At 41.9% G+C, this 13,583-nt stretch overlaps 1 protein-coding gene across 3 annotated transcripts in view; it reads left to right on the top strand.

The window, feature by feature from the left end:
• LOC119659850 (GATA-type transcription factor SRE1) overlaps positions 1 to 13,188 on the top strand; it is a 63,534-nt gene extending 50,346 nt beyond the window's left edge. For all 3 annotated transcript variants that reach the window (XM_038068153.1, XM_038068152.1, XM_038068151.1), the window contains exons 2-6: positions 10,840 to 11,048; positions 11,198 to 11,870; positions 12,019 to 12,475; positions 12,560 to 12,863; positions 12,924 to 13,188. In XM_038068153.1, coding sequence (XP_037924081.1) covers positions 10,840 to 11,048; positions 11,198 to 11,870; positions 12,019 to 12,475; positions 12,560 to 12,863; positions 12,924 to 13,017 — 1,737 coding nt within the window. In that variant the 3' untranslated portion in view covers positions 13,018 to 13,188. The remainder of the gene's footprint in view (positions 1 to 10,839; positions 11,049 to 11,197; positions 11,871 to 12,018; positions 12,476 to 12,559; positions 12,864 to 12,923) is intronic.
• Positions 13,189 to 13,583: the final 395 nt, after the last annotated feature.

Here is a 13,583-nt window from a genome sequence, read left to right as displayed (position 1 = left end):
ATAATATTTGGGCAGTCAGACCATAAATCAATTCAATAAGATTTTGTTTCAGAGGAAACCCTAAAAGTGAACAAAATTAACTTCTTGACCGCACACGTGAAATCCAACAACCTCACTACGCCAATGCTAGTGGTGGGAGAGTTTATTCATGACAGTTTGAATCCTGGTCTAATACTTCTTCATGTCTTTGATGTAACTGAAGCGTGTCAAATCGGTTTTTTAAAAAAGCCTTATTTTGAGAGAGTCCAAAAACATGCTTTGACATGCTACTCTCCAACACTTCTGATGACTCATGACGATTAGAAATATAGTGAAGACGTCAAACTTTTATCGAGGTATGGTAATCAGGTACCCGCGCAGAAAAAAACTATCTACAGAATAAAATACGACAATGAGATGATGCACATTTTCCAGCGGAAAACTTAACCTCTGGTCGTATACTTAACTGCCTAGTCTTTGATTGGGTGGACATCGAACCAAATAAATGATGATAGGGTGGTAAGTAAAACGTATTAAGAAGCTATAGGATATAGGAGCCTAAAGAAACCTCTAGTTAGTTTTTTACCAAAGTAAGGGGAATTCTTGAAAGGAAACCGCTCAAAGACAAACGTTTTTAGTGGATCCTTAGTGAGTTATGATTGGGTTACTCAAAAACCACACAAGGGATCATGTGCAGCGGAGGGTCCGTGATTGACATAAGGAACTTGGGAGGTAATAGTAGTACCCGCAATAGTCAAAGGGAGGTACTGGAAATTTTCAATTGAATAGTTTCGGGCCTGGCAGTTTAATAAGGTAACATGCAATACGAAGCAAATCTTTCCAGCATTATGGGAGTGGCCGTCGTCTGTGTTGGTACCCAAAGTTCATAAGCCTTCAGGTGAGGCATTTTCTCATTGGCCCACATACATATATTTTGAGCACTATGGGAAAAGTACTGAGGAGGGAAATGACTGTTCCGTGAAGCCGACAGACTCGATGGTTTCCAGATTGGTAGTTTGATTCCCATAGAGCGATTTTGAAACCATGGAATTGATTCTCTAGGCGTCTGCAAATGTGCGAAATGAGAATGCATCTGCAGTTAACTTGTTGCTTTTTTCGGCAGCTACCTGGACTAAAGGTGGAACTAGTATGGCGCTGATACTAGATTCAAGGATTATATTATTTCCAAGGCTACTCAACTGGGCTCAATACTATAATTATTGTGGAGCAAACGATATATCCAACGTTCAATAAACCACGGTAGTGGAGAACCACAAACCTGGCATTGGATTTAGTTATAAAGCCTCTGGGGGAAGTCTGGATGTACTCATGTGCAGATAAAATCGATGGGCAAAAAAGATGGAAATAGCCCATTATCACTCAATTTTATAGTTAGGATGATGTTTGCGCGGAAAGCGGTCCACAAACATACGTGGGTCTCTCCAGACGGGACCACTTTCAACCAAATTGACCACGTGTTGATCGAACGCCGCCACCTCTCAGCCGTGATGAATGTCAGAACATATAGGGGGGCCAATATAGACTCGGATCACTATCTCGTTGGCATGGTGCTCCGAGTCCGAATAACAATACCACCTAGAATCCCCTCTGACAATCAGGTGAGAGTGAACACTGAAGCCATCCACAACACAACCCTCCGCGACACCTATAAGAGGAAAATGGATGCTGCAATAACCGCAGTCAACAGAGGACCTGGAGATGAAGCATCAACAAATGATCTTCACAATCACCTGAAGAACGTTATCATGGATACGGCCACAAACATACTTGGCCCCAGCCGCAAAAGGAGTCGGAACGGCTGGTTTGACGATGAATGTAAGCTAGCAACGGAACGGAAGAATGCCGCATACCGAATAATGTTGCATTCTCAAAGAACGCGGGCACGCGCAGAGACTTATCACGAACTCCGTCGGGCGGAGAAGCGACTTCACAGACGGAAAAAGGATGCCTGGGAGAACCAACAAGTCTGTGAACTAGAAAAGTACAGGGAGCAACCGCACGAGGCACGGAAGTTTTACCAACAAGTCAGCAGGATGAAGCCTTATACACCTTGATGCTCATCCTGCCGAGACAAAGAGGGAAATCTGATTTCCGACAGAATGGGCATATTAGAGCGATGGGTTGAGTACTTTGATGAGCTACTGAACAACCAGAACATCGGCGAGTTGGAGGTCCCGCCAACTGAAGACGACGGACAAATACTGCCACCACCAAGTTTAGGAGAAACAGTCCGTGCAATTCATCGGCTAAAAAATCATAAGTCGCCAGGAGTCGATGGAAATACAGCCGAATTGGTTAAAATGGAGGCGACCAGTTACACCAAGTGGTTCATCAACTTGTGCTCAAGGTATGGGACAGCGAATCAATGCCTGACGATTGGCAACGAGGCATTATCTGTCTCATACATAAAAAGGGAGATATCACACAGTGCAGCAATTATAGAGGTATCACGTTGCTGAGTACCATCTATAAGATATTCTCCTCTATCTTGCTAGGCCGGATAGCCCCATACGCCGAGAATATCATTGGCCCATACCAAAGAGGTTTCACTTCAGGCAAATCAGCAACAAATCAGATTTTCTCTGTGCGGCAAGCGATGGAAAAACTGTTGAAACATGGACAACAGTTGCACCATCTGTTCATCGACTTTAAAGCCGCCTATGATAGCATAGCCAGGGTAAAACTGTACATGGCCATGAGAGAATTCGGTATCCCGACGAAATTAATAAGGCTGACTAGGCTGATCACAACCGATAACAACTACGATGATGAAATCCGCGCACGGTTGTTGTCAGCCAACAGAGCCTATTTCAGCTTACAAAGGCTGTTCCGCTCGAAACGTCTCACCATAGGGTCAAAGCTCTTACTATACAAGACTATGATCTTGCCAGTCCTCATGTATTCCTCGGAAACTTGGGTTCTTAGCAAGAAAAATTGCGAACTCTTGGCCGCGTTCGAGAGAAGAATCCTGCGAAGAATTTTTGGCCCCCTACATGAGGATGGACGATTCCGTAGCCTACACATGACGAAATCTATGAGCGATACCATGACCGTTCGGTTGTGGATAAAATCCGGCTCAATAGGTTACGGTGGGCGGGTCACTTAATCCGTATGGATGAGGATGATCCCACCCGGAAAGTCTATAAGGGCAATATCTATGGTAGAAAAAGAAGACGAGGCAGACCCTGCCTAAGATGGAGCGATGGCGTAGGTCAGGACGCCAGACAACTTTTAGGGATATCGAATTGATGGACCTCGGCGCAAAACCGGGATGTCTGGAGTTCCTTATTAAGGCAGGCCTAGACCGGATACCGGTTGTTGCGCCGTTGATGATGATGATGATGATGTTACTATGCAGACCATAATTTGATAGTCGGTCGATGTTTTGCAGCACAATTTATTTGAGTGAACTAAAAGCCTACTTTCATGTTTCTATGCAGTCAGCTTTCAAGAAATTAGGTCGCTCTCCCTTTCGATAAAATTTGTTTGTTATGTGCACTTTTCTGAGTGGGCATGCTCATACAGCCAGGGATTGTTGCAAGGATTTTAAAACGATTTCTTCCACCACAGCCTCAACATTCCATTTGAAATGCAGCCAAATATATAATTTATTTTCGCGCTCAATGTTCCGTGCGAAAAGGCCGGTATCTTTATTGTTTACTACCCGATCCGATTCGATTATCTTATGACAACAGTGATTAGATAGTTATACCCCCCGAGGAGATGCTACTAATGACCTTGATATATCATTAATTTCTTTAAAATTTATCTCTACAGATAAGAGAAATATAGTACTACGGCGGCATGTCAGTTCGACCCAGTGATCAGTTACTGATAATGGGTTCATCGTCATCATAACTGTACTACTAGTAGATAGTGAAGTAGTAAAGAGATACGGATATCTATAGACAACATTTACATATTTAAATTGATATCAGTCAAAAGATACCTAGGTGGGGAGGGGATATGAAGTGTTTACCTCTGGTTCAGTGATAATTGAAAAGTTATCTTAACAACAATATATCTTAGAGTGTTGATAATAGGAGTTGTAAAGTGCGAAATAGACTTACCTTTCCTTTTATATATATGTATATATTTTAAGGGTGAGGTGTTATGTAACTTCGTTGCATGGACTGTTCATTCAGTAGGAAGGGTTTCCTTTGAATAATGAGTCTGTTCTCAATAATCCATACTAAATTTTCTTCAATTTTTGACTTGCTAAATCCAAGTGCTAATATCTTTTTCGCCGTATATATATTTTCAGCTGAGATGTATGTAGATATATAGGCAAAATTCTATTAATATACAATTGTATTCAGTTCAATTTAAGTATTCAGTTAAATAAATAAATATCAAATCCAAAGAGAATGTTAATCACTCGCTTGAATGAATAACGTCCCGTTGAACTGAAAGTATGAATGAATCATCAATAATTCAGGAAATATCGGACTACACACCTGCTACACAAAACCGATCAATTTAGTGCTATGTAACTCATAAAAATTATTAATAGTTAGGTACTTTCCAGGAGGAAACCATTATACTTGAGCAAAAAACCCCGACAATAGCGCACCTAGCCCTGTGACGTCAGGTTGAGCTATTATCTTCCGCCGAATGATTGGACAAAAGTAAATAAGTGACAAGTCTAAGGTATTCGCACCTACATAACTATTCTATGCTTTACTCATATCTAAAGATTTCCAGGCAGGAAGGAAGTTCAGAGCACTTTCTGTTTGATTTTCAAATATTTGAACGCATTTACTGGGATGTACTGCTATTCCACGTGGTCGTTGACGACAAAGATCAAAACTCTTAATCAGTTTGGAACGTGCCATTAGATGGTTGAAGTGAATATTTTGAGTGATATTTGTATGGAAAAATGTTACTGATAAGTTAGAGATCAATGGCCTCGATCTGCGGGGAATTGAAGATTTTTAAAGATCGAAAATTGTTTTGAATTATAATTAGGAAATGGAGGGTTGGAATCAACAAAGATAATTTTGAAGGTGTTGTGTGAAGCAAAACTTTATTAAAATCGATTCAATGTCTGCCTATCCGCCTGTCCGTCTGTCTTTTTTTTGGCTGGGGGAAATACATCATGGATACACATCTGGAATTTAGGACACATACGAGTATGTTGGGCTCTCTAAAATCTCCCATATTTTCTCCACACTTTCCCCGCGGAATCACTGTTTTGGCATTACCTCGCGGGGTTCTTCAGTTCTTAGCTGCTTAATCTAAATGCGCTGCTACCGCTTTGCGTGGTGTTGATTGCAGTAGCTTCCCTTCGTCTTCGCTGAGCTTCTGCTTCTTTTAGCTGCTGGTGGATCTGTTTCACCATTGCAACTACCGTGTCCCATGCTGCATTTGATTGCACTATGTACTTTACCATATTTTAAACCGTTAAACAAGTATTTAGGTCTGATTCATGATTCCGCCTTGAGCTTTTAAGTCTTTGGGCAGGTGAAGAAAGGGCGTAGGACAATTAGGCGATTCATCGAGACCGAACCTATAGAGGTTCTTCCTGTACCCAGCGTGGCCGGTTAAGAACTGAGTCAGATCGTAACTCGCCTTACCGTGGTTCCGCATAGTCCACGCACTTATGTCTGGAATAAGCCTATGTGTCCACGGGCAATTCTCCGCCTGGTTTCACGCTGTTTGCCATGCAGCCAATGACCTCATACCCCCACTTTGCTTGTTTAGGCTCGTTTCCTGATTTTCGAACAAACGACTTGTCTCATCGGTTAAAATATCCACTGGGATAATCCCCGCAATCACGCAGATGTTGGATCACGCAAGATGTTGGTCGATAGGCGCAACATGTTCGCGGAGTGCTTAGCCGATATGGAGGTGTATATTGAAGCGGTCTGCGATTTTCTCTGATTTTTATCGCCGACGCCCATACTGGTGCCGCGTATAAAAGGACAAAGCTGACGACTTGCGATGAAAGTAATCGTTGGCTGTATTTAGGGTCACCTATAATCGAAATCATCCTTGCCAGTGTTGAGCTGATAGTCGTCGCTTTCTGTCAAGTAAATTTTAAGTGGGGTTTAAAGCTCAGTCGAATGTTACTCCCAGGTATTTCAGCGATGGCTGAGAGCTAACAACATTCGTTCCGACGCAAATTTGACCAGTGTTCAGTTGTAACGAGCACCAACTAAATGCTGTGTTCGGCTAGCTGCAGCCCGGGGTCTTTAAACCAAGCCCTAATCGTCCGTATAGTGTCGTTCGCGTATATCTGTACTTCGTCGAAGTGATTGGATGTTATGACCAAAACAACGTCATCTGCGAATCCGACGACAAGGGCAGAACAGATCCCTGCGGAACTCCTACCGTTATTACATACATCTTCGACCCTTTGTCCGGATCATAAAGTAGCTTCCACTGTCGGAGGTAGTCGAAGATTATATTTAATATATATTTTGGCGTTTATGCCGCGATGAACGCTTCGATGATTCACTTCCTTCTGGCAGAACTGAACGCATTTTTGATGTTGAGAGTCACCAGTGGGCAATATTCCCTTCGTCGTAGGCTTTTCTGGCAAGCTCTAAGACCAGTTTGGTAACATCAACCCCTGACCGAGCCTTCCGGAAGCCAAATTGCCTATAAATAAAGAACCGCCACTATCAATTATTGGATATAGCCGGTTATAGATTACCCGCTCGAAGACCTTGCCTATTATATTCAGAAGACAGATAGGTGTATAGGATTTTGGTTCACTTATCGGCTTACCTATCTTCGGGATCAATACAAGCTTTCCTATTTTCCACTTTGCAGGAAAGGACCCTTCTGTAAATACCTTCTCATTGCTAGCTTCAGCCCCTTGTTAGGAATTCGATTAATGCCGGGGGCTGCAATATCACGGATCGTTTATACTAAGACTGCGTCTGTGGTTTCTAGAGGGACGTCTGCGACGCTCATTGGTATCATTGGGAAGATTGTTCCCGGATGTTAGGGAAACAATGTCGAAACTATCTCCTCCAATAATCTAGGGCGCATAATAGGAGGGAACCTTTTGCATTTTGTTGTAGAATACTTCTTCCCATGGATCAGAGTCTGCCTCATCACATTTTTACTTTTAGTGTTTCTCCAATGCAACTTTTTGCAGGTTTGTTTATATTTGAGGTACCTTCGTTCATACTTTGGCGTGTTTCTTCGGCGTGGACTCCGCCTTCTGCATCACCGTATGTCTGTCTGCCTGTCTGTCACACCCGATTTACTCGAAAACGGCTGAACCGATTCTCACGAAATTTGATAACAAGGTGGCATCACTTTGTGTTCAGTTTGAAAGAGGGTTCCGCATACATACGAAAGGAGTGTGTAAATTTCTTTTCACAGAATATGATTACGTGGGTTATCAAATGAAAAAGCCCCTTGTTCCAGACTTGTTAGCACTGATGAAGGGAACTAGCGGTTCCCGAAATATCGGTATTTGAAAGACCAATAAATATCACTAGCGAATAGAAAAAAAGAAGTTTTAATTATTCCATAAAATTTAATCGCTAGAAACGCCGCGAAATTACACTTAGATAGGTGCTTTATATGTACATATGTATGCTTTTGTGCACGATGTAAATCGAAAATATATGTGGGATCAATTTATATACGCGCATATATAATAAAGTATTCGGAAATAGGCAATGTTTGCTTGTTTGGGGTGAGCATAATATCTACGTCTGTAATATATACCTATATCTTGTAGTTTGAAAAAAATATGAAGGAATGTTTTGGGTGTTTAGCCATATACAAATGGAAAAATGTGGGTAGAAAGTTTCTCACATAAGATGAACACAAAACCTTGATACCCTAACCGCCAGCTTCCGGTATTCCGATTTGTTTAATTGTGGAATTTGAGTGGGATTCGTCAGCAAATTTGTGCTTACACACCATAAACAATATAAAGAGATTCTGAGGAACGCTTTCTGATCTGTCTAGCACTCTTCTTTCGAGCACTTTTTGTTTGATTAAGATAGAGCTCGACCGGCAGAAGGACCGGACGACGTGGGTTCCTATGAACTAACAAACTCCTTTCCTCCTGTCCTTTAATTAACTTGAAGGCTTGAAGAAGAGGGGAGGGTGGGCTGTCTCGAAGTAATATATCAAACAGTTCTGATATCTTTCTGGTACAAGTGTTGTATATATTTATGCGTCCTTATCTATTATAGCTCAAGCAGCTAACCAAATGTTTCTCATCCTCAATATTTAATGGACATATGTATATTTCGTATAATTTTTTTCCCTAGATTATGAGGATATGTAACCCGTAATGATTACTGCAACATAGAAAATAGAAAGAGCAATTGCTTATGTTAAGAAATATTTAGGAGCTGCTTCTGACGATAACAAATTATCTGTTCTGTTCATTTGGGGATAAATGACAGTAAATTAATTTCAGACTCACGGACCACAGACGCATTGATTTGATACGGGGCATGAATCCATCTCCGGCTACTCCTTTTCGGGATTGGGCGGCGTATAAAATAAAACTGAGTGCCCGAGTTAAAATCCCTGGGACTTGCATTAAATTTATTGCTGGAATTGAGAAGACAACTCAGATGATTACAACTAGCATGAGAGAAGCTTTCGAAGAGAGCTTTCCACTGGAGTGCCAAAGAAAAGTGCAACCCCATGGTGGAACTCGGATTTGGTAAAACAGGGAAGAACGACAAGGGTGCTCCTCAATAGTACTCTAAAGTCTGATTTTTCCGTTGATTAGAATCGGCATAAAGAGGCACAGAGAGCTCTAACGAAGAGCATAAGATCGGCTAAACGATCACCATGGAAACGCTTTTGCGAAGAGACTAAATCTCTTGAGCTGAAACGGATCCTTGTTAAACGCGGCAATTTGTAACGGGCTAAGACAGCATGGTATCGAACCACTGTTAATCATTTGGGTATTTCACATGCTGGAGTGAAGAAAAATCCAGATTTGGTCGATTCATTAGATGTATACATCCATAATAAAACCCATTTTGATGTATGCATACTTCCTCTGATGGCCGAAGCTGAACGCTGCTAACGGAAGGAAGCTGCTGATGCAGATTCAGAGGGTTAATCACCAAAAGAGAAAAATGGTCGATAAATGACCGTTAGTCTTTTCAGATTATAGACTTAATAATTTTTTCGGAAGTGTCAGTCACGGAAGACGGATCGGGCGCATGGGTGTTATCGGGTAATCCGATTATGGAACTGGTCGAACCCTTCGGAAAAATGATGACTATATCCCAGGCGGATATATATGCCATTTCATTGGCAGCAGAAGAATGTCTTCCATTCCCGACAGTCGGGAAGCATTATCAGCTCTAAACAGCAATGACATATAAAGCTAGTTGCTGTGGAGTTGTCATCAGCTGCTGAAACTTGGCCGACTGAACGAAAAATTCCTGATGTGTGTGTCAGAGCTGACAGAGAACCTTGGTAAGGTTCTCTTCAATGAAGTATCTCCACACTCTCTGCCTCTGGAGAATGTTCTCAGATTCGTTAAAGCTCTTCGAACGCCATAGGCAGGAAGCCATTGAACAGGCAATTTACTGGGATAATACAGTGGGTCTGAGTGCTCGGAGTTGCGGCTCCGCCCCGCGTATTAAACTTACTAACCCTCACAGCTTCTTTTGTAAAAATCAATCGCAGACACCTAATTTGAGATAAATGTTCATCATAAGGAGATCCATGAATTTTGTTATCTATTGGTTAATTTTTGTTATAAGCATAGAACAGGAAACTAGTAGTACACAGAAAGCTAAAAGTCTGCAAATTAGTCCTCAGTTGGGAACAACACCGACCATTCCATATTAATTGGTTTTGTTTTTCGAAATTGCAAAGACTAGGCTACAATTAATATTAACGTTGCCTCCACTGGAGAAGGTGTTCAATTTTTCCCAATTGGGTGCATAACTATATGGCAATGAAATCTGTGCTCAAAGTTCTATCTTGAAAACGTAATTCACTTCCGGACCATAGCAGGCATGAAGTCATACGTGTCTCTGACATTGAAATTGGTGATTCTGCTGGTCCTTCGCAAGATTTTCGGCACAAAGTCCAGCTGATATGAAATGGTCATAGCCATGTACCATCCATATGCCTATATAAGTGAAAGAAGCAAAGACAGTCAATCGTGAGGGACTATCCGGTCCTCTTTTCCTAGAAAGTGACACATCTTCTAATCGGTAAAAGTGATTTCTGATCCTAAGTGCAATCCTCACACGCCAAGTATGCTTAGTATGTTATCGGTTCTAGTGTCCTTGAAATCTACGACCACAACACTACATGATTTGAAAATTATTCGAATTAGACCACTGGGGAAATGTTGTTTCTGTTACTAGTTCTTATTGGTAAGTTCCTACCACGTTCCGTACAAAAAGTTTCGCAATTTTTATGGACGTGCTTATATTTTATAGAAACCCGTTGTCATCATTGAAGAAGCCTCAATTAAATAATTCCAAGTAAATACTATCCAAATTCCCCATGGACAACGCTCCAGTATGAAGATAAACTTCCTGTCTACGAACCAACAAATAGTAAACATATGCGAGCGTTTTAAACAAATAAAGGTAACAAAGTGTCGAAGAATGAAGACGACGATCATAAGATACCGCGACATCAAATCTGACGCATATGCCCTGTCTATTGTAACACACCCACCCTCTGGCTCCGGAAACCGGAAAATTTCCAAGCTGCAATACGCACCGTTCAGATCTCTAATTGTGCCCTTATTCTTAGTTCCTGTGCAATCGGATGACAAATTTCAGAGTCCGAAAAGACTAGCGACCAAAACCAAATTCAAGACGCGACAATGACATTATTGACTCATTTTAAAATCTGTAATTTGTCTTGTTGTAGATGGAAAGTCAACAGTCGCAGTCACAGGCGCAACCACAGCAACAATCAGCCACACCAACAACAACCACCGCGGCGATAGCGAACGAGAAGTGTGAACTGAAAAGTGAGCAATTATCACCTGAGGAGAACCTCCAGGCCAGTCCGGCACCGGCCATCAATCATCATTCAGCCGCCACAAGAAGAATACTGACCACGGCGGGTACTTTGAGGTGAGGAGGCTTGGGCTTGGACTTGTTACTTATTCTAGTGATTCCTCAGATAATTAATCAGTGAATACAGTAGATCCTAGTTAAAAATATTTTTCTAAAGTGGCAGCAAGATAACAGTCATAAAGGATTTAATCAATGTGTCCTTACAGGGATATAAGTGAGCAGCAGGAGATCGACGAAGAATATCAGCAAACAGAGTTCGTGCAAATGGCTCCCAGGAATGAAGAAGGACATCAAACCTACACTACGTACGAAACCCTACCTCAGGGTGCTGTCATCGTCTGCGAGGAAAAAATCAAGACGGAAGATGATGAAAAAATTGGAGAACAGTCCGGAAGTACTGCAACTGTCTATCAAGAAGTTTCCACGCAAGGATCAGCTATTGAAGGACAGGAGCAGCAAACCACCACCTTACAGTATGCCGTGGATGCTTCCCAACACCAGCCTGTTCGATTTCGGTACGAGAATGCACCTCCACAGCAAATTGTCTTTTACGAAAACGAAGTACGAAATGACGCAGGTCCTGTAACGTCAATAAGTGCGGCTGAAACTAGTCAACCTGAACCGAAAACTTTCACGAACCTGGGCACTGTTCAAACGTTGCAGCCTACAGACCATATTCAGGCTATCGATGGATATTCCAATCACTCGAATTACTCTTTGGCTCCTAGTCAATTGTACAACAATACAAATGTGTTACTGTGCAAAAGTGACCCAACTTTGACGTCAGCTGTGCGTTCAAACGCTCACTTTGGAGGAACTGTATATGATGTTGGCGGAGAGAGTTATTGGTCTAATGGGAATATGGAGTATTCGACAACGGTAAGTTAGGGTTTAATTTATAATTTTTTTGTTATGTGCCGAGACTTACTTCTAGCGAAATTAGCACCACTACATTTGGCAAATATTATAATTGCCAGTACTTCCTTTGCTATTTAACTTAGTAAATCGACCACACTAAATTTTCCAGAGTTACACTCATGCTATTTCCGATGAATATTCACCAAACACTACACAATGGACCACCTATGAGCCTCTCTCTGGAACTCCAAGTACTGAGTACCGATGTTCACAATGCACGTCAGTTTTGATGCGTCGTGAAAATGGCGAAATATTCTGCCCTAGCTGCACATCAGCTCTAAGGTTTCAATCACACGGTCCTCGTGTAGTGTCACGACAGCAAAAGTCAAAAGCTTCGGCTTCGTCTACCAGTCGTAGGAATGGGATCACATGTGCCAACTGCAAAACCTCATCGACTACCCTGTGGCGTCGGAATAACGAAGGTCAACCAGTGTGCAACGCCTGTGGATTGTACTTTAAACTTCATAATACGAATCGACCAATGAGCATGAAAAAGGAGGGAATACAGAAACGAAAGCGGAAACCAAAGAATAATGGCAGCAGCGGTATCAAGCCAACTATTTCGGGTAGGTAGATATTTTCCTTGATTGAGGACCATATTGTTTTCGGATAACCCTGCAAATATGTTCTAAAAATCGAGAATTTTTTAGGATATCCACCCAAACTGCTGCCACCCATCTACCCGTCACACTTACCAGCGCATACCGGCATTGTCCTAGCCAGTGGTCATGACATGCATGACATGGGAGTACATGGTGGAAATCACGTCGATATGGGCCAACCCCATCCTGACAGCCATGCAATAATCCTAACACGACATCCCACTGGTGTGGTAACAAGTGAAAGCGCTTCCCATCAGCAGGCTCAGCAGCAACATACCCATTCCAACCCTCAACAGAGTGAGTCCCCTCACTTGCCAACATCGAACGTATTGAGCCGGCACATCACACAATCGTGAGTGATCCCATCTCCTAAAAGACAAATATATTTTAATAATAATTTATAACTTCACAGGGTACCTCCAATCGACGCTGGCCGAGGTCAAAATGGCGAAATAACAAGCGTTATTACAAGTACAGGAATTACTGAACGATCATCTAACTCTTAACGAATTGAGTACAAATTTTACCATTACGTTGGAGAGATGCCGAAGAGAATGGTGCCAAAGTGAGATGTAAAATAGTTTTAGTTCAATACGTCTGTAAATAAGCTGTTTATCCTTTAAGGTTTACTATGAAAAACAATGCAATAAAATTTAGCTAATAAAATTGGAATTCCTTCCTCTAAAATTTTTCCATCCACTTTCTCTAACACAGAAGTCTTGCTGGAACTACTTTTTCTCACTCCATTTTCTCGCGAAACTGTATTCGCAAACAGGCAAAGGGCCCGTTCTGAGTGAAGTGCTATTTGCCAGATAGCCAAGGTGACGGGACCCTTTAATAAGCGATGTTACTCACAAAGCCATGGATTCCGTATTCTAGTTTCGTGCAGATATTTCGTTTCTGTCGTGACAATATCATCTGCACTCTACACGACGGAAATTAATCTTTTATAAATAGCCCGCTCTAGAAAATGCTCACAGAATAAGTATATTGACCTATATGTGGAAGGTTCACCGGGGGTTTGTCTCCTAAGAATTCAAAGGAAGCAAGTGAGTTTTCCTCTGTTTGGGAA

The sequence above is a fragment of the Hermetia illucens genome, chromosome 6 (assembly GCF_905115235.1).
Source record: "Hermetia illucens chromosome 6, iHerIll2.2.curated.20191125, whole genome shotgun sequence".
NCBI lineage: Eukaryota > Metazoa > Arthropoda > Insecta > Diptera > Stratiomyidae > Hermetia > Hermetia illucens.
This window is presented reverse-complemented; position numbering and strand designations above follow the sequence as displayed.